Source organism: Pan paniscus, chromosome X (assembly GCF_029289425.2).
Source record: "Pan paniscus chromosome X, NHGRI_mPanPan1-v2.0_pri, whole genome shotgun sequence".
NCBI lineage: Eukaryota > Metazoa > Chordata > Mammalia > Primates > Hominidae > Pan > Pan paniscus.
Genome location: NC_073272.2, coordinates 50,653,853 through 50,678,772, shown reverse-complemented (window position 1 = coordinate 50,678,772; position 24,920 = coordinate 50,653,853). Strand labels below are relative to the sequence as shown.

Genomic DNA, 24,920 nt, shown 5'->3' with positions numbered 1-24,920 from the left:
GCCGAGTTCTGACTGAGGCCATGGGACCCCCTCCCCCCAGCCCGGAGGCACAGCCAAGCCTGAGAGCGTGAAGGAGAGGCTCCCCGCCCTGGAACTGAGCTGGGGAAGGGGATAACTGGAGAGAGAAAAATGTGGGTGGGGGAGGGAAGACTTTAAGATCTACTTCTCAAGACTTGGGGTGGGGGGACGGGGCTGGACAGCTAGGCTTATAAGGATGAGGGGAGGAGGGCTTTGGAACCTGGCCTCGCTGAGAGGGGAATGAGAAGGGAGGAGTGCGTATAAGATCTAGCTCTCTGGTGGCTAGGGCCAGGTTCCCAGGTTCCCAGCGAGCACCAGCTGGGGCTGCGGGTGAGGTTGGGGCCCATTGTTACAGCATTCATCGGGGAGACCCTCGGAACCTCACCAGTGGGGAGGAGCCAAGAGGTGTCTTTAACCCCTCTCCCAAATAAGCATCCGAAATAAATCGACACAAAACGTCAACACAAGCACCCTAGCGCGCCACCCCTCTCAGTCCAGTTGGCCACCTCTGAGTCTCCCCATCCTCCACTACAGAGCCTTCAAGCCCCAGGTCCCGTGAGAGGCCACGTGGCACACCGGGGTTCTGGGGGTCGTGCCTTGTGACGCCCCGCACCGGCCCGGAGCGGGAGGGCAGAGGCCTTTCCCGCGGGGCACTCCGGGCTACGTGCAGTTCACCTCTAGGCAGGGGGCGCCCTGGCAGCGGAGAGACCACATGCCCGGGGGCGGGCCCTGCGGGGTGCGCTCCTCCCACGAGGGTGTCAGGTTTACGGAACCGAGTTCCCAGGCCGGACGCGCGGTGGCCTGACGGTCGCAAGGATTACATTCGCCTGACCCGGCCCGGCTTGACCCTGCCCGGGCGCGCCATGTTCGCGCGTGGGTCCCGGAGGCGCCGCTCCGGGCGTGCGGTGAGCGGGAGTCAGGGCAGCAGTGGGGGTCGGGGGTAAACTGAGGCCCAGGCAAGGGGGCAATGGATAGGCATAGCGAATAGGTGCCCCACAGAGGATCTGGGAATCCCATCCCCTGCATTCCCAGACCTGGGGCTGGGGCTGCTGGAGGCGAATGGATGGAGGAAGGTGTAGATCTGGTGGCCCAAACCCCCTAATCACCTCTCCACACACTTTCATCAGCACTCCTGGGACCTGGTGGGGACCCCTCTCTTATGAATTGTGGGAGGGAATCCTGAGGGCCAGAGAACTGGGTCTTGAAGCCTTAGGTTGAGCAGGAACCTCCTGAGCTGCTGGGTTTTTTTTTTTTTTTTTTTTTTTTTGAGACTGAATGTCTGTCACCCAGGCTGGAGTGCAGTGGCGCTACCTCCGCTCACTGCAACCTCCGCCTCCTGTGTTCAAGCGATTCTCCTGCTTCAGCCTCCCATGTACCTGGGATTACAGACGCCCGCCACCGCGCCTGCCTAATTTTTGTATTTTTAGTAGAGACAAGGTTTCACCATGTTGGCCAGGCTGGTCTCGAACTCCTGACCTCAGGTGATCCGCCCACCTCGGCCTCCCAAAGTGCTGGGATTATAGGCGTGAGCCACCGAGCCTGGCCGACCTCCTCAGCTTCTAAAGGACACAGTACCTTGGAGGAATGTGGACGGAGGGATGGAGTCCTACACTCCTGGGATGCTGAAATGCTGAGAGTCAAGAGACTGGGATTTGGGGGGACAAGGCTTCCAGGGTTCCGCCTGAGCAAGGGAGTTTTTGACTTCTTAGATAGGAGGGTCTTTCACTTCCTTTGGAGTGGGTCTCTGACCTGGGAATGTGGGGTCTGGGTTTGATGGTCCGGAGAAGGAATAAATAGCCCTAGGATAGGATGGGTAAAGGCCAAGGTTTCTTGGGATGGGGGTTTCTGAATGGAGCAGGGGCCTCCTGAGATCCTGGGGAGGGTCCCCAGTTCCTTGGGTATCAGGGCATGAGGCCAGGGTTTAGGGGAGGAGCTCCTGAGCTTCTGAAGAGAGGGGCAGGGTTCACGTGGGGATCTCAAGGAAGAATGCGGTCTCGTCTCCTACCCTGTGGAACTGGAGTGCTGCTGGCGGCGTAGATGGAGAGGGAACCGGGATGAGGCCGGGGAGAGGATGCCCAGAGTAGGGGTTCTGTGCTCTAGTGGGGAGAGTACAATGAATTATAGGGGAGGTGCTTGAGCCCTGGAAGGATCTAAGGCTGGTGGGAGGTGTCTGAGGCTAGGGGCGGACGGGGAGGGGGGGTCCGAGGCCAGCCTAGGAAGGGGAATTCCCTGAAAAGGGGACATATAAGGAGGTGGCTCCAACTGCCCCGCCTCTGCTTCGGTTGTGTCCCGCTTCCCCGCACTCTGGGCGCTGTCCCAGCCTGCCCAGCGCTGCCCAGGTAAGACAGGCCCCAGCGTGCGGTCGCGGGCAATGAAGTGGAGGGGCGGGCGTTGACTTCTCCTTCCCTGCTTCCGCGCCTCACCCGGCCCTGCATCTGCCCCCGCCCACTGCAGCCTCCAGAGGCAGAGGACCCAGACCGGGGCCAGCCCTGCAACTCCTGTAGGGAGCAGTGCCCCGGCTTCCTGCTCCACGGCTGGAGGTAAGTGGCGCCCCTAAAGGGCCTCGCCTTTGTCAGAGCTCCGCCTTCGGGGGGAAATCCAGGAGCCTTACGCCACGCCCCTACGCTTGAGCTCCGCCTACAGAGGGATCTCAGTTGGGAAAAGAGCCTCAGGCTCAGATTCAGAGCCCCGCCCCCTGACTCATTCCCCAAAGTCCTTTCCCAGGAGAGCTCCACCCACTACGCAGCCCCGCCCCCAGAAGTGTTCTCCCGTAGCCGCTGAGTCGCATCCCTAGGGAGATTCTTCGTCCCTAACTCTGAGCGCCGCCCTCTGGCCTCCAGCACCCCTCTTAGACTCAGACCTACTCTCCCAGGCCCAGCGTCCTATCCTCCTGCTGGAGCCCTGCACCCAATAAACAGAGCCTACAGCCCCCAGACTCAGGCCCTACCCACAGGCTCAGAGCCCACAAGTTCAGAGCCTCACCACAGGTTAGATGCCTGTGTCTAGTGAAAGTTCCCCCACAAAGCATCCCACTCCCCACGACCTGTCCTCTGGCTCACAGCCCAGCCACACCCTGGCTCATAGGCCCACCTCCTGCAGCCCCGCCCCCAGGCCCAGATCCCTGTCCCCGCTCACAGATCTTTGGTGGTGATAATCTGTATGTCCCCGCTCCTCCGTTGGACCTGGGCTGCCGAGGGGTTCGGTTGGGCAACCCCTTAGTAATTGACCCCCATCCCGGACCCCTCAGAAAGATCTGCCAGCATTGCAAATGCCCGCGGGAGGAGCATGCAGTGCACGCGGTGCCTGTGGACCTGGAACGCATCATGTGTCGGCTAATCTCGGACTTCCAGCGCCACTCCATCTCCGACGACGACTCAGGCTGTGCATCGGAGGAGTATGCCTGGGTGCCCCCAGGCCTTAAGCCGGAGCAGGTGACCAGAGGCCAGCCCTCCACTCTTGCTGTCCAGTGGGTGCACACTAATGCACACACACACACACACACTCAGGTGGGAACCTATTTCTGGGGCTACGCTAGAGTGTGCAGTCAGACCGAGGGTCCTTCTGGCCCCTCTGTGATGGAGGAGTGGTCAGCCCCCCATACCTTGGGTGACTGAGGGACCAGTTCCTCAGGGCCTGTTCACCCCAATCCTATTATTTTTGATTGATTGTTTTTGAGACAGGGTTTGTTTTGAGACAGGCTGTTGCCCACCACAGCCTCCCTTGTAGCTGGGACTGCAGGTGCATGCCACCCTGCCTGGTTATTTTTAAAATTTTTTGGTAGAGACAGGGTCTCCCTATGTTGCCCAGGCTGATGTTGAACTCCTGGGCTCAAGTGATCCTGCCTCGGCCTCCCAAAGTGCTGAGATTACAAGAGCAAGCCACCATGCGTGGCCCCACTCCCTATTCTACCCTCCCAGCACTTCATTCACCACATGACTTCATTGATTGACTCATTCAACACATAGTTATGGGGCACCTACTGCATGTGAGACACTGTTCTAGGCACTGAGGACACAGCAATGAGCAAAACACAAAATAACATATCTGCCCACGGGCACGGTGGCTCACGCCTGTAATCCCAGCACTTCGGGAGGCTGAGGCGGGCGGATTACTTGAGGTCAGGAGTTTGAGACCAACCTGGCCAACATGGCAAAAACCCGTCTCTACTAAAAGTACAAAAATTAGCCGGGTGTGGTGGTGCACACCTGTAATCCTAGCTACTCAGGAGGCTGAGGCAGAAGAATTGTTTGAACCCAGGAAGCGGAGGTTGCAGTGAGCTGAGATCGTGCCACTGCACTCCAGCCTGGGCAACAGAGTGATACTTCTTAAAAAAAAAAAAAAACAAAATCTGCCCAGGCAGAGGGTAGATTCTGGAAAGGAGGAACACCCAATAAGCAAACCTGTAAATATATGTCAGATGGTGTAAGGGCTATGGAATTAAAAAGCAAGGAAGGTGGGGTGACGAAAGAGAGAGGGAGGGAGAGAGATGCTAGAATTGTAAATAGGGTGCCCAGAATAAGCCTCTGTGAGAATTTAATGGTTGAGCTGCCCGAAAGGAGGTGAGAAGTGAGCCATGCAGACATCTAAGGTTACAGCGATTCACACAGGCAAAGGGCATGGCTAATGCCAAGGCCCTGAGGCAGGCGTGTGCTTGGCATATGTAAGGGATGGCAAGGCCAGTGCTGCTGGCGCAGAGTGAGCAAGGGGGAGACCAGCTGGAGATGAGGTCAGAGATGTGGCAGGGGCTATGGAGAGGACTTTGGCTTTGCCTGTGAATGAAGGGAAGTCGCAAGAGGGTTGTCAGCAGAGGACAGCCTGGAGGAATAAGGGTGGAATCAGGAGACCAGTGAGGAACCTGATGATGATGGCACTGGCAGTGCAAGGAGTTATATATATATGGAGAGAGAGACAGACAGACAGACAGAAAGGCCGGCATGGTGGCTCACACCTGTAATCCCAGCACTTTGGGAGGCCGAGGCGAGTGGATCACTTGAGGTCAGGAGTTTGAGACCAGCCTGGCCAACATAGTGAAACCCCATCTCTACTAAAAATACAAAAATTAGTCTGGCATGGTGGCAAATGTCTGTAATCCCAGCTACTCGGGAGGCTGAGCCACAAGAATTCCTTGAACCCAGGAGGCAGAGGTTGCAGTGAGCTGAGATTGCACCACTGCACTCCAGCCTGGGCGACAGAGCAAGACCCTGTCTCAAAAAAAAAAAAAATAGGCTGGGTGCAGTGGTTCACGCCTGTAATCCCACCACTTTGGGAAGCCTAGGCCGGCAGATCGCCTGAGGTCGGGAGTTTGAGACCAGCCTGACCAACATGGAGAAACCCCGTCTCTACTAAAAATACAAAAAAATTAGCCAGGCGTGGTGGCACATGCCTGTAATCCCAGCTACTTGGAAGGCTGAAGCAGGAGAAGCGCTTGAACCCGGGAGGCGGAGGTTTCGGTGAACCCAGATCATGCCATTGCACTCCAGCCTGGGCAACAAGAGCAAAATTCCGTTTAATAAATAATTATTTAATATATATATGTGTGTGTGTATATATATATACGTGTATATATATATACACACATATATACGTATATATATACACACATATATACGTATATATATACACACATATATACGTATATATATACACACATATACGTATATATATACACACATATACGTATATATATACACATATGTATACATCTATATACGTATATATAAAATAATTATTTTACGTATATAATTTACGTAAATAATATACGTATAATAATTATACGTATATATATATATAGAGAGAGAGAGAGAGAGAGAGTGGGGGGGGGTCTCACTCTGTCTCCCAGGTTGGAGTGCAGTGGCTCAATCACAGCTCACTGCAGCCTCAACTTCCTGAGCTCAAGTGATCCTCCCACCTCAGCCTCCCAAGTAGCTGGGACTACAGGCACGCATCATCACGCCTGGATGATTTTTGTATTTTTTGTAGAGATGGGGTTTTGCCATGTTGCCCAGGGTGGTCTTGGACTCCTGGGCTCAAGCTATCTTCCCCTCTGGGCCTCCTAAAGTGCTGGGATTACAGGTGTGAGCCACAGCGCCCAGCCTATATTTTGGAAGTAGCACTCAGAGGATTTGCTTGTGGGGGTGGGAGAAAGAGGAGTGAAAGATGACCCTGAGGATAGGTAGATTAACTGATGTGGGAGAGGCCAAGACAGGAGCAGTTTGAGGGGTAAGAGCATAAGTTTGGTTGTGGCCATCTGGAGTTTGAGATGCCTGTTAGACATCTAAATAGCCACATTGCCTGGAACTCAAGGGATAAGTTACAGAGCTGGACGTATGTGTTTGTCATTATGTGTCACAGGCTGGAGGTGACACATTAGCCAGCCAAGTAGATGATATTTACAGCCATAAGGTTGAATGTAATTCCCAAGAAATTGAATGTAGACAGAGGCAAGAGGACCAAGAGCTGAGTCCTAGGATCCTCCTGCATTTAGGGGTCAGCTAGTTGAGGAGGAGCCAAAACAGGGACAAAGAAGGAGCAGCCAATAAGGTGGAAGGAAAACCTGGACTGTGTGGTGTCCTGGAAGCCAAGGGAAGAAAGTGTTTCCAGGAAGAGAGAGTGGTCAGCTCGGTGCAGTGCTACCATCATCAAGTCTGATGACGACTGAGACCTGAACAATGATTTTAACAATGGGAAGTCATCGATGACCTTGACAGCTTTGGAAGAGGGATGGGAGCGGAAGCCTGCCTCAAGTAGGCTCAAGAGAGATTGGAAGGACAGGAAGTGGAGTGAACACAAGTGCTCATAACTTTTTGAGGAATTTTCCTGTAAAGGGAAAAAGAAAAGTGGATCAGTAGACTGGGCACGGTGGCTCACGCCTGTATTCCCAGCACTTTGGGAGGCCAAGGCAGACGGATCACTTGAGGTCAGGAGTTCGAGACCAGCCTGGCCAACATGGTGAAACCCTGTCTCTACTAAAAATAAAAAATTAGCTGGGCATGGTGGTGTGCCTGTAATCTCAGCTACTCAGGAGGCTGAGGCAGGAGAATCGCTTGAACCCAGGAGGCGGAGGTTGCAGTGAGCCTAGATCGCGCCACTCCAGCCTGGGCAACAGAGAGAGACTCCGTCTCAAAAAAAAAAAAAAAAAAGGTGATCAGCAGCTGGAGGAGGAAGTGAGGTCAATACATGCAGGAACCCTCAGCGTGTTTGGGAGCTGGGAGCTGAGGGAAATGATCCGCCTTTAGGAAGGAGAGATGAGGGAGTCAGAAGGTCCCTCCTAATGCCTTTCATTTTCTGAGAAATGGGGACCCGCCATCTCACTGCATCCCAACTCACCTCTCATTTCAGTTGTTTTCTCCCACTCCTATGTCCTCCCAGGTATATCAATTTTTCAGCTGCCTCCCAGAGGACAAGGTCCCCTACGTCAACAGTCCTGGGGAGAAATACAGGATCAAGCAGCTGCTGCACCAGCTGCCCCCACACGACAGTGAGGTGAGGAGAGAGAAGACAGGAAGGGCATGCCAGGCACAGCACACAGCCTGGGCCAATGCAGGGCAGGGTCAGAGGAGGAAAGGTGAGCTGATCTGAGGTGAGTGGTCCAGACAGGCAGGGGTCATCAGGGGACATTCCTTGGCAAAACCACAGCTGGGCCTTGGAAGAAGAGGTGGTTACTTCAGGCAGGAGGCACCATCTATAGAAAGACCTAGAAGTAAACTTTCGGGGCATGGATGAAGTCTGGAAGAGGGGCAGGGACAGGCATCAAGGGAGGAGCCTGGGAGATGCCTTCTCCTCCCAGGCACAGTACTGCACAGCACTGGAAGAGGAGGAAAAGAAAGAGCTCCGAGCCTTTAGCCAGCAGCGGAAGCGGGAGAATCTGGGGCGTGGCATCGTGCGCATCTTCCCAGTGACCATCACTGGGGCCATCTGTGAGGAGGTGAGTCGTGGAGGGCCTCAGCGAGTGAGCAGTGCCTCTGCTCCAAGCCCTGGGGAGCAGGACACATCTTCCAAGCACTGGGAAGATGAGGCCTGCCACTTAAGCCCCAGTGAGGTGTCTCTAGGGTCCCCTCTTGTGGGCGGGGTCTGTTCCTCACATCTCACTGTTGGGCAGGGACTGTCTCTAAGGCAACCCCTGGTGGACAGGGACCTGTCCCATCAATCCCACTGTCGTGTGGGGTTTGTCTGTAAGGAGGCCTTAGTGTGTTTTTCTCCCCGTCTGTGCAGTGGACATGGGGCATGGGCTATCTCTTTGGTCCTCCTGTGGTCAGAACTTGTCCTCAAGAGCTGACCCACAGTGGCAAGGCCTGTCTGCAGGGCCCAGTGGTAAGCAGGGCCTGTCCTTAGATCCTACTGTTAGGTGAGATCTATTGCTAAGGTCCCGGTGGGTGGAGACTATCTCTGTGGTTTCCCCCACTAGGCCTGGCCTGTCTGTCTTCCCCACCCCTGATGAGGGAGGCTTGCCTATAAGGCCACCCACCATGGGTAGGGCCTGTCTCTACGGCTTCCCTCATGAGCAGGGTCAGTCTCTAAGGTACCGCCCAACCCCATCCCTGGTATAGGCAGGGCCTGTGTCAAAGTTACCCCGTGGGTGGGGCTGATCACAAAGTTTCACTGTGGGAAAGGCCCAAGTGTAACATACTTTGGCTGATCCCATCCATCTGACCATCTTGGTGACAGTGATGGTAACCATCTTGGTGCTTGTCTCATGGCAGTGCGGAAAGCAGATTGGAGGTGGGGACATTGCAGTGTTTGCCAGCCGTGCAGGCCTGGGTGCCTGCTGGCACCCACAGTGCTTCGTGTGTACCACGTGCCAGGAACTGCTGGTTGACCTCATCTACTTCTACCATGCTGGCAAGGTCTACTGCGGGCGTCACCATGCCGAATGCCTGCGTCCACGCTGCCAAGCCTGTGACGAGGTTTGGGCCTCCCTGCCCAGGGGTGGGAGTGGAGGGTGGGCAGGGCCAGGAGCAGGCTCATCTGACAGCCACAGATGGCCTGCACCCTCCAGATCATCTTCTCCCCTGAGTGCACGGAGGCTGAGGGCCGCCACTGGCACATGGATCACTTCTGCTGCTTTGAGTGTGAAGCTTCACTAGGAGGGCAGCGCTATGTCATGCGTCAGAGCCGCCCCCACTGCTGCGCCTGCTACGAGGCCCGCCATGCGGAGTACTGTGATGGCTGTGGGGAGCACATCGGTGGGTGAATGCTGTGGGACTGGACAGAGAGATGGATGGACAGCTGGGCCACAGTCCTACCCCACCAGGACTCCTCCTGTCCTCCAGGCCCCATCCTCCATTGTGCCCTGTACTTTGTCCAGCCCCAACACTATAGACCTGTACGCTTGGTTGCAAGTCCCACTCCCAATGTCCCCACTATGCCATGCTTTCTAAACCCCACCTAACACAATGCTAGGCCACCACCACATGTCTACACCCACCTCCAGAGGGTGCTCTAATTCCAGCCCCAGGGCTCGCCCTACTCCTAGCCTCTACCACCCCAAGCTGTGCCCCGTTCTCCTCCACTCTCCTGTATCAGCCTAAGTCAGGCCTAGCTTCTAGCTACACCCTATCCTCTGAGAACCACTCCTTTCTCAACAGGGCCACTCCCCACCTGCTAAGCCCTGCTTTCCATTCTCCTTCCACTTGGAGCCACCCCTTAATGTCTAAGCCTGGCCCGAATCTTAGAGTCCAATGCCCACCCCGCTCTGGGAGAGAGCACCCTGGGAAAGAAAGGGAGGAGTGAGAGAGAGGTTCACCAGCCAGTCTCCAGGAGAGAACCAAAACCTGTTTCCTGCTTTCTCCAAAAGGGCCTCATTCTGGAGGAGGGAGGAAGGCACCCAGGGGTGCCCTGCCTCGGATTCCCCACCTCTTCTTGAGAAGGGACTCGTTCACGAGGGGTGGGGTTACGCCTGGGGGTTCTGCCTCAGTTTTTCCCCCTCGTCGTTCCCCACAGGCCTGGACCAAGGCCAGATGGCTTACGAGGGCCAGCACTGGCATGCCTCAGACCGCTGCTTCTGCTGTAGTCGCTGTGGGCGGGCCCTGCTGGGCCGCCCATTCCTGCCACGCCGAGGCCTAATCTTCTGCTCTCGAGCCTGCAGCCTTGGGTCCGAGTCCACAGCTCCAGGGCCAAGCCGCCGCAGCTGGAGTGCCGGCACTGTCACAGCCCCACTTGCAGCCTCCACAGCCTCTTTCTCTGCTGTGGAGGGGGCATCAGAGACCACCACCAAAGGCACCAGCACAGAGTTAGCGCCAGGTGAGCTAACCCTCTAGCCACACCCAGCCACAGCCCAGTCACCCCTACGTCCTTGCCCCTGCCTCAGCCCTGGCCCTTCCTTCTTGACTCGCCCAGGCCCTTCACCTGCTGTATCCCTGGGCCCCGCCCATTTCTCAGCTCATCCTCCTTCCCCACACCAGTCCAGGCCTGGTTTCCATCCCAAACTACACCCGCCTCATGAACCCTGGTTCCACCCTGTCAATACAGGGCTGGTCCCCTACCTCAACTTGTCTCTGCTTGACCCCAAGTTCCTCTTCCTCTTCTCCAGCCGGTCACCCTTCATCCTCTGCAGTCAGGCCCCACCCCTTTTATTGCAAACCAAATCTACTCCAGCCTATGCCACACCTCTTCCATCCGAAGCCACCCCGGGTGCCCTGGCCACGCCCCCCACACCAGTCCCATCTTGCTCCGTGTTCTTCCTTCCAACCCTCTCAACACCCAGAGCCTGCTCCAGGCCTCACACTTCCCAGACTTCCCACCTCCCTGCCATTCTCCGACCCCTGCCCCCACTTTCCCAGTCTTAGTGGAGGGAAGAAGGCCCTTCCGCAGGCCTCCTCTTAGGAGGGGGCCAGTGGGAGGGCAGATACAAGGAGTCACTCTGTCTCCCCCTTAACAGCTACAGGCCCTGAGGAGCCCTCCCGCTTTCTGAGAGGGGCTCCCCACCGCCACTCCATGCCGGAACTGGGGCTCCGCAGTGTCCCCGAGCCGCCCCCAGAGTCCCCCGGCCAGCCTAACCTGCGCCCGGATGATAGTGCCTTCGGTCGTCAGAGCACCCCACGCGTCAGCTTCCGCGACCCTCTGGTGTCTGAAGGAGGTCCGCGCCGGACCCTGAGTGCACCCCCGGCCCAGCGCCGCAGGCCACGCAGTCCCCCACCCAGGGCCCCCAGCCGTCGCCGCCACCATCATAATCACCATCACCATCACAACCGCCACCCAAGCAGACGTCGCCACTATCAATGTGACGCGGGATCAGGGTCAGACTCGGAATCTTGCTCCAGCTCGCCCTCCAGTTCCAGTTCCGAATCATCAGAGGATGATGGCTTCTTCCTAGGAGAGCGCATCCCTCTGCCCCCGCATTTGTGCAGGCCCATGCCTGCTCAGGACACTGCAACGGAGACCTTCAACTCCCCATCTTTATCGCTCCCCAGGGACTCTCGCCCAGGGATGCCTCATCAGGCCCGAGACAAGAACTGCATCGTGGCTTGAAGGCAGGCCGTCCTGGAGGGGGCTCCATTCTCCAGTCAGAGTAGATGATGAGGCCCATGCCCCTCACCCCCACGCCCCGCCCCCACAACCTAAGTCATAAATCCTCTTCCTCCCTCCTTTATCTGTTTGTTTCTAATTTTGTTTCTGTTTTAGAGACTTGGTCTGCCCTATTGCCCAGGCTGGAGTGCAGTGGTGTGATCAGGGCTCACTGCAGCCTCAAAAGTTTTGGGCTCAAGCTATCCTCCCACCTCAGCCTCCCAAGTAGCTGGGACTCCAGGCTCGTGTCAGCGTTCCCAGCTAATTTTTTAATTTTTGGGTAGAGATGGGGTTTCGCCATGTTGCCCAGGCTGGTCTAGAACTCCTGGGCTCAAGCAATCCTCCCGCAGCCTCAAGGACTGGGATTACAGGCATGAGCCACCACACCGGGCCTCTCGTTTGTATTATTGAAGTAATTTAATATTTGTTGTAAAACAGGCCTGGCTTCTTTGCCTCCTTGCCCCAGCTGTTTCCACTCCATTTCCCCCTCCTGATGCTTGAAATTTACCCACATTTGATGAAAGGATTACTTTATTCATTATCGTATATTTTAACAATGTTTATTATTCATTTATCCCTCTATAGAACCACCACCCACACCGAGGAGATTATTTGGAGTGGGTCCCAACCTAGGGCCTGGACTCTGAAATCTAACTCCCCACTTCCCTCATTTTGTGACTTAGGTGGGGGCATGGTTCAGTCAGAACTGGTGTCTCCTATTGGATCATGCAGAAGGAGGACCTAGGCACACGCATATGGTGGCCACACCCAGGAGAGTTGATTGGCAGGCTGGAAGACAAAAGTCTCCCAATAAAGGCACTTTTACCTCAAAGAGGGGGTGGGAGTTGGTCTGCTGGGAATGTTGTTGTTGGGGTGGGGAGGAGTTATTTCAATGGAGGAGTTATTTGCAGATTGCAGAGAGAAATGAGGGAAGTTCGCCTACACCGGGCCATCTGCGGGGTCTGCAGGTGAGGAAAAGAGAGAAAGCATTGGCTGAATCTATATGCCCATTTTTTAAAACAAGATCCAAAGTCCATGAACATTTTACACACAAGAATACCGAAGCTTATGGTACCTATTGGTACAAAAGCCGTAAGTACCAATACGAGACCAGAGTTGGCATTCGTGCCTTTAAGAGATCCCTTTCCTTTTTCCCTCTGCCCTCTCAGCAACCCCCTTACCCCCAACCAACACACACACACACACTTACCAGTGGGGGCTGCTGTATGTCTTGGCTGCCGAACGGGGAAGGTGACATAGGCATCATAGCCAAAGAGGCACGTAGCGATTAGGCCCAGTACCTGGGGGACAGGATAGGAGTGAGGGGGTTTAGATTAGCTGGTCAGGTTACTCAGTCTCTTATCTTCTTGTATCCACCACCTCCAGCACCTGCCCCACGCAGGATGGGACTCAAGCACCGGGTTGGTAAGCCAGGGAAAGGCCAAGAGAGTGCATCCTACCCCACTCTCCCTCCTCCTATACCTCTCAACACAGGGAGGCCACACTGTGGCCCTACCCGTAGGGGGCACAATTCAATTCATACTTTTTTTTTTTTTGAGACACAGTATCACTCTGTCACCCATCTGTCACTGGGGCTGGAGTGAGTGGCATGATCTTGGCTCACTGCAACCTTTGTCTTCTGGGTTCAAGTGATTCTCCTGCCTCAGCCTCCTGAGTAGCTGGGACTATAGGCGCCCACCACCATGCCCGGCTAATTTTTGTATTTTTAGTGGAGATGGGGTTTCGCCATGTTGGCCAGGCTGGTCTTGAACTCCTGACCTCAAGTGATCTGCCTGCCTCGGCCTCAGCCTCCCAAAGTGCTGGGAATACAGGCATGAGCCACTGCGCCTGGCCCCAATTTTTACTACATTTGGGACAAAGTTCTTGCAGATGGTAGTCTAGTGCGTTGACAAAGGGGCCGCCTGTTTGTACCTCTCACCAAGGTCCTTGTGTCTGACAAGGGACTTCCCTTCACAGCAAATGAAGACCTTGGGAGGCAAAACCAAGTCCTGGGCCAGACTTTCCTCCATGTCTGAGGACAAGTGTGACTTGCTGTGGGTCACACGATTTCTGCCAGAAGCAAAGGCAGAAATGGTCCCTGGCTTCTCAAACCCTTCGCTCTGTGCTTCAGAGCTGCTCCCATGGCCTTTACCCCTGCGACGATTTTGGAGTGGTTTCCTCTCTCAACAAGGACAACAATGGAGGTGATCAGGTAGAGGATTGCCGCTATGAGGGTTCGGAGGAAATCCTGTGAGGTGTAGGGAGGAGAAGAGGGAAGTCAGCAACCACAGTTCCCCGACAATCCTAACTGCCCAGACCCCTCCCTGGTCTTGCCATTGTGGACCCCTTCTCACACTCCAGGGCCAGTTGATGAATGGTATCTTGGTGTGCAGGTCACACATGTAGACAACAAAGAAAATAGCAGCAAGGATCATCTCAATCACCGACAGGGAGGAGTAGCCTGGTGTGGAGGCACTGAAGCAGATCAGGATTACCAGGCATAATATCTGGAAGGGTGACATGGGAAAGGGGACCTCAATCAGCAACCAGGGCTGAGAAGATTGGTTTAAATTGGGGTTCCCATACTAAGATGCCTACGAGGGCTGGGGAAATGACATACAATAATAGCTAAACACTTTTTATGTGCTCACTGTGTTCCAAATTCAATCATCACGACAATCTAATGCTCTGGGTACTATTATTACTCTTTCTAATTTATAGACGAGAAAACTGAGGCACAGAGAGGTTTAATGGCTTGGCCAGGGTCACCCAACAAGTAAGGAGTAGAGTTGGGTGCCTCAGTTTCCTCCTCTTTTCTCTTCTAGGATACGGGCAGCCTGAGGGGAGTGGCGCTGCCAGGTGTTTTGTGAGCCCCGCTGACGCCAGCTTTGTGGCCTTGACCGGGGCGGAACACGCGGTTCCCCCAGCAACCCCTTTGGGAAGCGGTGAGAGTGACACCAGAGAGGCAGGACTCCGTTAAAGGCGCCGCACCCCTTTTACAAGTGACTCAAAGGCGGCGCCCACTTTGAGAAGGGTGGAAACCCCGAAAAGCTAAGGACATCCCGCCCGGCCTCAGAAGGGCGAGGAAGAACTGGCGAAGGGCGGGGCGCTCTACACCGCGGGACTAGCGCGGGGGGGGGCCCCACCCCAACAGGCCCTGCCCCTGGGCGCGCTGCCAGCCCGCCCTCCTGTGCCCAGGCCGCGCCACGCCCTGCCACAGGAGGCCCCCACTTCCCAGCACCCTGGGACCCCTTCGATGCGTCCACTGATGAGTTCATGCAGGCTGTCCCCACGTAGCCCTCCGTATGCGTTATAGGCTCCTTGCTTCACCCCGGGGACCACCAGATCTCAACAACCTTCGTCAAACCCCACCGACTCGCCCTGCGCCCCGGGCCTCCACCTTGAACCCACCCACCTGCACCCCACTGCCGAGCGCCCCGGCCAAGTGCCTGCCTCACCCGGACCATCCGGTTCCGCATGGTCCAGCCACCCCATCCCGCTTTTGCCCACGCGCCTGCCCCAGAACGCTCACAATCTCAGCAAACAGGAGGATTCCCTTTCTAGTGCGCGAGAAGTTGGTGCAGGCGGCCCAGCAGCCAGGAGCCGAGAGGCGCTCAGAATCCGCCATGGCATGGGCTGGAGTCCCTGGTGCCTCGGAGGATCTGCTCGCTTGCTCGTGGTTTCGAGGACGCTGTACACCCAGCTGTCTTGCCCGCCGTCTGGCCGGGAAGGGGGCCCCGGGGCGAAGGAGGGAGTGAATCACCGCGCAGAGCTGACGCGGGCGGGGCCGGAGCCGGGCCAGGTGGCTGCCGCCCCGGAAGCCCCCTCGCCCCGCCCCCCAAGGATACTCCCAGCCTGGCGCACAGCCCCCGGGGCGCCCCATCGCAGGGGTGCTTGGCAGCTCCAGGTACCAGGAGCAGTAATAGCGGGACCCTTCGCCTTTTTGGAATGCAAATGCACCCGAGACAGCTTCAGCTTAGAACCGCGGGAATCTGGCTTTGGGATGGAGTGACTCAGTTTCCTTAACTGAATAAAACGGCCGAGGCAGAGTTAAATCCGAAAGACTTGGGGCCCAGTATGTTGCCAGAATTCGGAATATTTTTGATTTCAGAAAGTTTTCCCGTGCATATACTCTCAGCGGGGTTTGGAGCTGCCGCGTTACAAAAAAAAAAAAAAAAAAAAAAAAAAAAAAAGGCCAGGCGCGGTGGCTCACGCCTGTAATCCCAACACTGGGAGGCCGAGGCGGGTGGATCACCTGAGGTCGGGAGTTCGAGACCAGCCTGACCAACATGGAGAAACACCGTCTCTACTAAAAATACAAAAATTAGCTGGGCACGGTGACGCATGCCTGTAATCCCAGCTACTCGGAAGGCTGAGGCAGGAGAATCGCTTGAACCCGGGAGGCAGAGGTTGCGGTGAGCCAAGATCATGCCATTGCACTCCAGTCTGGGCAACAAGAGCGAAACTACGTCTCAAAAACAACAACAACAACAAAAACGGTATTTCTTCAAGAAAAGGTATGAACGTTCACAATAACTGGGTAAGGATTGAAAAGTGTTCCTCGGCTGGGCGCAGTGGCTCATGCCAGTAATCCCAACACTCTGGGAGCCTCAGGTGGGAGGATCGCTTGAGCCCAAGAGTTGGAGATCAACCTCGGCAACACAGTGAGACCTCATCTCTACAAATAATTTTAAAAATTAGCCCAGGCGGCCGGACGCGGTGGCTCAAGCCTGTAATCCCAGCAGTTTGGGAGGCCGAGGTGGGCAGATCACGAGGTCAGGAGTTCGAGACCAGCCTGTCCAACATGGTGAAACCCCGTCTCTACTAAAAATACACAAAAAATGAACCGGGTGTGGTGGCGCTCGCCTATAATCCCAGCTAGTCAGGAGGCTGAGGCAGGAGAATCGCTTGAACCTGGGAGGTGGAGGTTGTAGTGAGCCAAGATTGCGCCACTGCACTCCAGCCTGGGTGACAGAGCAAGACTCCGTCTCAAAAAAAAAAAAAGAAAAGAAAAGAAAAAAGAAAAAAATTAGCCCAGGCATGGTGGCACGTGCCTGTAATCCCAACTACTCGGGAGGCTGAGGTGGGAGGATTGCTTGAGCCCGGGAGTTCAAGGCTGCAGTGAACCATGATCAGACCACTGCACTCCTGCCTGGGCAACAGAGCAAGACCCTGTCTCCAAAAAAGGAAAAACAAAAAGAAAGGAAGAAAGAAAATTGTTCCTCGTAAGATCAGGTCAGGTTTTGTAACCAAATAGTGCCTATCTTGTGGGAAAACCATCAGTTTCCAGAGCTTTTTGTTTTTGGATAATGGATTGTGGACAGTGGAATAAACCTCTGAGCAGTGATGAGAATAAGACCCTGCCAGTGTAAAGGCTGTGTGAGAATAGGGGTTGGTGAGCATTGAGTTGCTCAGAAATAGGGCAAGCATTGTTTCTAGTGTTAGAGCCCAAGGCCAGGAGCAGTGGCTCATGCCTGTAATCCTAGCACTTTGGGAGGCCGAGGTAGGAGAATCACTTCAGCTCAAGAGTTCGAGACCAGCCTGGGCAACGTAGTGAGAGCTTGTCTCTATTTTAAAAAAACATATTTTGTAGTAGTGTTAGAGCCCAGAGAGCCCAAGGTCTGATTCTGTGTTCTGCAATCCCAAGGAAGTCCTGGCCCTAAATGTTGGGCCTCAGTTTCCTGGTTCTGAAGAGAGGGGCCAGTCAGCACAATCATACATGAGGAATAGGAAAGTTTATTTCTGGGGGATTGGCAAGACGAATGGATGGCTCCTGGGGTGCAAGGCTGGGTGACATTTGTAGACACTTTGTTTGTATTTATTTATTTTTTAGTAGAGACAAGGTCTCGTTATGTTGCTCAGGCTGGTCTTGAACTCCTGACCTCAAGCAATTCTCCCGCCTTGGCCTCCCAAAGTGCTGAGATTACAGGCGTGAGCCACTGCGCCTGGCTAAGTGTATTATTTTGAGCAAGTAATTTCCCCCAGCTCAGCTTTAATTTCTGCATCTAAGACATGCATCTGGTCTCCTGGAATCAGGATCCCAGAGGTACCCTGAGGGACACACTCTCCAGACTAGAAGTTGTTTTTATTCTCATCTCATTTGAAGTGGGGGAGAATCATAACTGGATGGCCAGGAGGATTCAACCCAAGGGCCTGCCTGCTCTCTCTGCCAACACAGGGCCCCTCAAAACTAAGGAAAGAGCTCCCCTCTTTCAGCCCCGGTTGCCGGAAGAGTGAGTGAATAGTGGAAGGGATGAAACATACTTTTCCTAGTGATGAGTATGTGCTTTCCAACTCTGTGAGGACACGTCTGAATTTCTGAAACAAGATGAACCTGGTTCCACTTCAACACCTTTGCACTTGCTATTCCCCCTGCTGTCAATGCCCTTCACTCAGTGCTTCATATACCTGGCTTCTGGTCATTCAGGTTGCAGCTCAAGAGTTATGTCTTCAAAGAGGCCAGAAGCTCACCATCATCTCCCACAATGTAACCTCCTTTTGCTAGCTTCATAGCTTCATGACTCTCACTTCTCTCTGAAATTGTCTTTTTTTTTTTTTTTTTTTGAGAAGGAGTTTCGCTCTTGTTGCCCAGGCTGGAGTACAATGGCACAATCTTGGCTCACCGCAACCTCCACCTCCCGGGTTCAAGCGATTCTTCTGTCTCAGCCTCCTGAGTAGCTGAGATTACAGGCATGTGCCACCACACCAGGCTAATTTTGTATTTTTGGTAGAGATGGGGTTTCTCCATATTGGTCAGACTGGTCTCGAACTCCTGACCTCAGGTGATCAGCCTGCCTTGGCCTCCCAAAGTGTTGGGATTACAGATGTAAGCCACGTGCCTGGCCTTTTTTTTTTTTTTTTTTTTTTTTTTTGAGATAAGGTCTCACTGTCACTCCAGCTAGAGTGGAATGGTGCAATCATGGCTCACTGCAGCCTTGACCTCCCAGGCTCAAGTGATCCTCCCACCTCAGTGTCCCAAGTAGTTGGGACTACAGGCATGAGCCACCACTCCCAGCTAATTTTTAAACTTTTTGTAGAGACAAGGTCTATGTTGCCCAGGCTGGTATCAAACTCGTAGGCTCAAACAATCCACCCGCCTCCGCCTCCCAAAGTACTGGGATTACAGGCACAAACCACCATGTCTGGCCTGAATTTTTTTTTTTTTTTTTTTTTTTTTTGAGACTGATTCTTGCTCTGTCACCCAGGCTGGAGTGCAGTGGTGCGATCTTGGCTCGCTGCAACCTCCACCTCCTGGGTTCAAGCAATTCTCTGCCTCAGCCTCCTGAGTAGCTGTGATTACAGGCACCTGCTACCACACCTGGCTAATTTTTGTATTTTCAGTAGAGACGGGGTTTCACCATCTTGGCCAGGCTGCTCTTGAACTCTTGACCTCGCGATCCACCAGCCTCGGCCTCCCAAAGTGCTGGGATTACAGGCGTGAGCCACCACGCCTGGCCTGGTTTTTTATTTATTCATTTTCTCGTCTTTTTTGTCTGACATCTGTCTACCCTCATTACATACATCAGCTACACAAAGAAATTTTATGTCTTGTTCCTCCAGCATCTCCACAGTACCTAGCACAGTGCAACATATACAGTTGGGGTTCAATTAATACTTGTCAATGCAGGTGAAATTGAGAGGACAGACTTGGGAATCAGGCCTTGATTAAATCGTGCTTTGACCCTCCTCTCTCTAGCTATCTGCACTCCCTGGGCCTCACTTTCCTCCTCTGCGAAATGGACATATTCGGATAGTTGAGTAGATGTGCAACTATTGTAGATGAAAATAAATATTGCAATAAAGCCAGTAGCAGGGATAAAACTAAGTACATGGTGGCTGGGGTTACTATTATTAGTCTCCTGGGTGTGACTGTATTTATAGGACTGGGGCTCTTGAGCCCTTTGCTGACTTCTGAAGAACCACACCTCCACCAGGCTCTAAGTCAGGGGTAGCTGGAAGCCACCCTGGCACACTTCCCCACAATGTCTATCTACAGCTCTAACCACTCAAGTGTTCACCTCTTCACCCTCCAGCTCCTAGCTCTCGCAGCTTGTCTTCACCGTTCCTCTTTCCTCTCCAAGGCCACCTGGACTCTCGCATTCCGGTCCTTTAAATTCTTTCTTCCTTCCCCGTCCCCTCCCCACAGGGGCGAAAGTTGCCCATTCCGTCAGACCACAGCTTCCCTCCTGTGGGGGGATGGGGCCGAGTGCTCAGGATGTGGTGACAGCGGAGGTGACTGGACATTTCTGTCCTCTGCCAGCGCCTTCCTCGCGGCTACCCCGGTTGGAGTCCCGCTGGCCATATAAGCCCTGGCTGTAGGGCTCTGTTCCCAGGGTGAAGGAAACTCTGGGCCTCTCCCGTGCCGGGAACGCCCAGTGTGTGGCGTGTGCACACAAGCCCGACTGCAGTTCTTCACCATGTACGGAAAATGGGGGCACGGCCCAAAGGTTCTAACAGCCTTTTTTAGCCCGGCCCGTCCAGGGGCGCTGACTCACACCTTCCCCACTCCGCCCCAAAGGGGGCTCCAGGGCCCCAGCCGGTGCCCGGAGAGTGGTAGCCTACGTGCCAGCAAAAGCTGGCAGACTAGGCCGGAAGTGGGAGACCGCAGGCCTCTGGCGAAGGAAGCTGCCCTGCTTCTAGGCTTCTAGCCTTGCTATCCCGACGTCAGCTGAGGGTCTGTATGATTCCGAGACAGGACTGTGGATACACTGGTGCAGTCCTGCCACGACAGGCTCACCTCTGCATTCTCCATGCCATGCACAATAATTTATGTGTGAGACCCTGTACACCTCCAAAAAGGTGAAATTAATGAATAAGGAGAGGAGCAGGAGACGGCGAAGAGAAAAAGAAAGCACGCCAGACTGAGGACCGGCAGAAGCAAAGATAACATGTGCAAGCAGGAAAGCAGCAGCACGAAGCTCGTCAGCGATTACTCAAGCAGGATCGACCCACCTGCTCCTTTACAGAGTGGCCTGGGCAGCCCCACCCCGCCTCGAGCGCCCGGCAAGTCAAGACCGGATCGAACCATTTTATTACCTCCCCCTCCCAGAACCAGAAGCGCAGGCTAGCCGGCTGGAAGGGTCGTACCACTGACGCTGCGAGGGGAGTGTGGGCAGAGCCACTGAGCAGCGGGTGGGGGGACCAAACCAAGTGGAAGCTCTTGGGGAGGTGCCAAGTGCCCAGCGGCCACACGCGCCGGATCCAGGTTGGGCGGTAACTAGTGAGCCCCGCGCTGTCAGAGGTAGGCTCAGTGTCTCCGCCTTCCGGCTGCCATCTCCTGAGCGAGCTGCGCTGCCCCCCGGACCCCTAGGGCCCGCGAGAGCCGTTCCTCGCTGGGCACTAGCCAGGGCCCCGGGGAACCCGGGATCTGGTCGTTGGGATCCTCAGCGCGGCGCTCAGGAGGAGAAACCGTGGGGCCATCGGCGGCCGCCTCTGGACTAGGCTCCGGGCTGCCCCGGGTCTTCTTGAGCGTCGTCCGGGATGGAGGGTGCTGAACTAGGGAAGTGCTGCTGCTGCGAGACCCCGTTACCTCCGGCCCTCCAGGATCTGGGCTGCGATCTGGCCATGACGGGACTACGGATTAGATTGGGTGGTGAAGTAGGGAAGGGAAATCCAGGCCTTTGGCTGAGGATGGACAGGAGAACCCAAAGGCTGAGGGAGATGAGACCCTGACCCTTAGAGAAATCTCCCCGCCAGGCCTTCTGGGATCGGCACCACCCCTCACAACCCCGACACCTCCTTTCCCGAGACCCCTCCCCTCCTGGATCCAGAACATGCCCCTCAGAAATCATTTCCCACGATCTCCAAAGGAAATCAAACCCCGCTCATCTAGGAGCCCCTGCTCTCTCCTCTCTCATCCCACCTCCGTTGACTCCCAAACCACCGACCCTTTGTTTTTCAGAACTAGACCCCCTACCCTCTGGATCCCCATCCCATTTTCCCCCGGCTAAGATCCACTCTGCCTTCGCCTCTGAGAACTAAGACCCTTCCTTCCAAACACTTGCTTTTATCCTAGACCCCTTCCGTTCTCTCCCCCCAGTACCTGGAAAACCCACCCTCTGAAATTCCTATCCTCGGGACTGACACCCCTCCCTGCCCCTACGTTATTCCTATCCTGGGACCCTGTACCCCTCCCTGACCCTACTTGTGAGAATACCATGACCTCTTGCAGACCCTCCCCACAGAGACCACCAAACCCTTCCCACCCAGAATCTCAGCTTCTCCACTCTGTGAACCTCTCCCTTCTCCTCACTGATCTCTGACTTCTCTCCCTTGGGAAACCCACCAACTCCTTTTCGGGGCTCTCCCACCCCTCGAGGCTTGCCAGGGTGGGTCTCCAGAGGCCGACGAATAACTAGGTGGAGCTGGGGGCCTCCAGCTCGGATCCGCTCCACGGCCTGGGCATGGGTGAGGCCCTGCGTTGACTCTCCGTTGATGTGGAGCACGAGGTCCCCGACCTGGAGGAGTGCAATGCAGTCGTGTTGGAAAGGCAAAAGGAGAGCACCCCAACAAAGGCAGGGATAGCACCTACCAGTGGAAGGGGCTTCACGGCTCACCTCCAAACGACCACAGCACTGTGCTGGGCCATCCTTCAGCAGCCCGCGCACGGCCAGCGGAGTGTCCCCAGCTACATCCCGGCCCCCACCTAAGGTGAGGCCAAAGCCTGCGTAACCGCGGACCAGCTCCACAGAGAAATGACCAGAAGCCTGGGATGGCTTCGGAGCACTACGTGCCTTACCCTGGATCACTTGGGGAGGCTCGTTACATGTCTCTAACCAACGGTGCTGGAATAAAGGACACAGGTGTACATAGTTTGCCCTGAGGCAGGTGGCCTCCGATAGAAGGATGAGATGGTACCTGGGGCCGGTGATCCACAATAGTGGCATGAGGCAGGCGACTGTCTGTGACCTCTATGTCCGCAGAGTCCAGCATGCTAACAGCTGGGAGATAAAAGCGGTGGAGAGGGCTGTTGGGGGACATGCCATGGAAACTACCTAGGACCTGTTCCCTGAGTTAACATTCTAGCCTCATCTACTTGTCTTGCCCCTGCAGCTCATATACAAACTGGCCCACCATTTACGCACCATCCCCTCAAGTAATCTTAAAGGTTCTCAGCCCAAACAAATAACTGTTCTGACCCCACCTTCTTAATAAACAATCCTGGGCTCAGCCATGTGAATAATCTTCCAGGCCTTCCTATCTCCCTCTAATAACACGCAGAACACATCCCTCAAATAACACCATTCGGCCCACCCTGGAGAATGCTACTCCAAAATTTGGCTCCTGAACCTTCCATAGCACGCCCTCTAATTAGCCTCTAACCCTCATCCCATTCCTGACATCTCAAGCCCCGCCCCCATGGGACTATAGGCTCCACCCCCGTGACTCACATTTCAGGCCTGCCCCTTCGCTGCGTGCCCGCCCCCCAAGCACTCTCCAGGCCCTGCCTCCTCAAAAAGGACCGCCGCCAGAACGGGGGGTCCAGTTCCGCACTCTCATCTAATCTAGCCCTCGCCGACTGCAATAACCCTCAAGGAATATGCTAGAATAACCCCAAGGCTCCTCCCACTCGAAGCACCCTCCGATCCCCGCCCCAAGTCGCGCCCCTTGGCCCCACCCAAGACAGGGCAGTAGCTGCTGACCCCCCAGGCCTGCCCCACTGAACCCAACTCCTCTCCGAACCCTCCCCCAGCGGAGACCCTGCGCCAGTCACGCACCCTCCTTCCGGCGCAGGCGCAATGTGGCGCCCGCCCTGCGTACCAGCGCTGCCACGTCGACCGCAGCTCGCGCCGCCAGGGGGCGCGCGTCCAACCGCGCCAGGAGCTGCCGGGCGCTAGGGCCCGCGAGCGGGGAGGGGCCGCGGCCTGCGCGCAAGAGGGGACAGGTCAACGCCGACCATCGGCCTCGGCCAACCCCCATGCTTCCGGACGCTCGAAGACCTAGAAATGCCCCTCAGGATACCCGGCGACCCCTGGCCACTCCCTCGATAGTTTCGGAGGTCACTGCTGGCCCTCCCCTCACGCGATCCCCGACCGTCGCGGGTAGCCGGTGCACCCCCGCTTGCTCCCACGGTGTCCCTGGAGATCGCTGTTTGACTGCAATAGTCCTGGACACCTCCGAACACCCCGTGAGGTCCTCGACTGCCCCCTAATCACCCTGGATGCCCAACTCTTCGCCCGCGATATCTCAGGGGACCCCATTTCCCCAGATATCCTGGGAGAACACGGCCTGACCCCATAGCCCCGGAACCCCCAATTCCCCGTCTAAGTATCCTAGGCAACCCCTGCTACCCCCATGAATTCCCTCAGAGGGCCCGTTCCCCCCATGGCCCACATACCTCCAGAGTCCCCCTCCACAGGTCCCCAGGGGCCCCCAGCTCCCCTCCCCCAAGTTCACTACAGACCCTGAGTGCCCAGGTGTCCCCAGTGACCACGGGCAGACCCCTCCCCGCACATCTGCACGTCTCCCTGGAGACTCCTGAGAGCCCCTCCCCTGCTCTGGTGCGCGGCCCTTTCCCTCGTGTGTGGGTGTGGGTAGGGGACCTCCAGCCCAGCCTCCATCGCTGGGCCCCTGCCCCCTGCCACCGCCACTTGGGCCCCAGAGCCGCTCTGTTTACCACCTGTCAGAAAGAAAAGGTGTGGAGCAGACAGGCGGGACGGGGGTGGCGGCGACTCGCCCTGTCCTTCCCCAACGACCCCAATCCCTGTACCTCCTCTGCTCCCCCTAGGGTCCGCGGCGTCCCCTGTGCGCGGCTCCATGGCCAGTAGTCCGCCGGGTGGACGCGGGGCAGCCAGCTACGAATTTTGAGCTCTGGGGCGCGCTCACCTGGCGGCCCGCCCAGGCCCTGGAGGCTGAAGCTGGCGGGTCCCGTGCCTGGCTCCCGGACCCGCGCGGTGACCTACCTGGCGGCCAGCAAGGAGGCCTGGCTGTAGGAGCCAGGAGGAGTGCTTGGCCTCACTCTGCTGCAGGCGCCGCACTCTGTTAACTAAAGGTCCTAGTTAGAATTTAAAAGCCTGACAATACCAACTGTTGCTGAAGATATGGAGGAAATGGAACTCCTATACCGCCGGTGGAAATGTAAAATGATATTGCAACTTTATTTGTTTATTTAGAGACAGGGTTTCGCTCTTGTTGCCCAGGCTGAAGTGCAATGGCACGATCTCGGCTCACTGCAACCTCTGCCTCCCGGGTTCAAGTGATTCTCCTGACTCAGCCTCCTGAGTAGCTGGGATTACAGGCATGCACCACCACGCCCCCCTAATTTTGTATTTTTAGTAGAGACGGGGTTTCTCCATGTTGGTCAGGCTGGTCTCGAACTCCCTAAAGTGCTGGGATTACAGGCGAGGCCCGCCTCAGCCTCCCAAAGTGCTGGGATTACAGGCGTGAGCCACTCGCACCCG

General features: G+C 55.7%; 3 protein-coding genes across 8 annotated transcripts; 1 reads left to right on the top strand and 2 right to left on the bottom strand.

The window, feature by feature from the left end:
* The first annotated feature begins 246 nt into the window (after positions 1-246).
* PRICKLE3 (prickle planar cell polarity protein 3) lies at positions 247-12,352 on the top strand. 2 transcript variants are annotated; one of them, XM_003807249.6, is made up of 9 exons: positions 247-923; positions 2,473-2,558; positions 3,266-3,449; positions 7,387-7,500; positions 7,805-7,942; positions 8,718-8,921; positions 9,014-9,200; positions 9,958-10,257; positions 10,895-12,352. In XM_003807249.6, the coding sequence occupies exons 1-9, from the start codon at positions 882-884 to the stop codon at positions 11,482-11,484; spliced, it is 1,845 nt and encodes a 614-aa protein (XP_003807297.2). In that variant the 5' UTR covers positions 247-881; the 3' UTR covers positions 11,485-12,352. The 2 variants fall into 2 exon arrangements, with proteins under 2 accessions (XP_003807297.2, XP_003807298.2); XM_003807250.7 differs by having other exon boundaries at positions 248-2,357; positions 10,895-11,605.
* PLP2 (proteolipid protein 2) lies at positions 12,065-15,886 on the bottom strand. The gene is made up of 5 exons (XM_055106874.3): positions 15,053-15,886; positions 13,875-14,027; positions 13,673-13,768; positions 12,731-12,821; positions 12,065-12,482 (listed from the first exon to the last, which is right to left on the bottom strand). Exons 1-5 carry the CDS (start codon positions 15,401-15,403, stop codon positions 12,460-12,462), a joined length of 714 nt encoding a protein of 237 aa, XP_054962849.1. The 5' UTR covers positions 15,404-15,886; the 3' UTR covers positions 12,065-12,459.
* A 2,174-nt stretch (positions 15,887-18,060) lies between these two features.
* On the bottom strand, positions 18,061-23,534 carry MAGIX (MAGI family member, X-linked). 5 transcript variants are annotated; one of them, XM_055106869.3, is made up of 5 exons: positions 23,238-23,526; positions 22,378-22,460; positions 22,077-22,304; positions 21,806-21,977; positions 18,061-21,093 (listed from the first exon to the last, which is right to left on the bottom strand). In XM_055106869.3, the coding sequence occupies exons 1-5, from the start codon at positions 23,437-23,439 to the stop codon at positions 20,768-20,770; spliced, it is 1,011 nt and encodes a 336-aa protein (XP_054962844.1). In that variant the 5' UTR covers positions 23,440-23,526; the 3' UTR covers positions 18,061-20,767. The 5 variants fall into 5 exon arrangements, with proteins under 5 accessions (XP_054962844.1, XP_054962845.1, XP_054962847.1 ...); XM_055106870.2 differs by having other exon boundaries at positions 18,061-21,078; positions 23,238-23,522; XM_055106872.3 differs by lacking the exon at positions 22,077-22,304 and having other exon boundaries at positions 23,238-23,534.
* Positions 23,535-24,920: the final 1,386 nt, after the last annotated feature.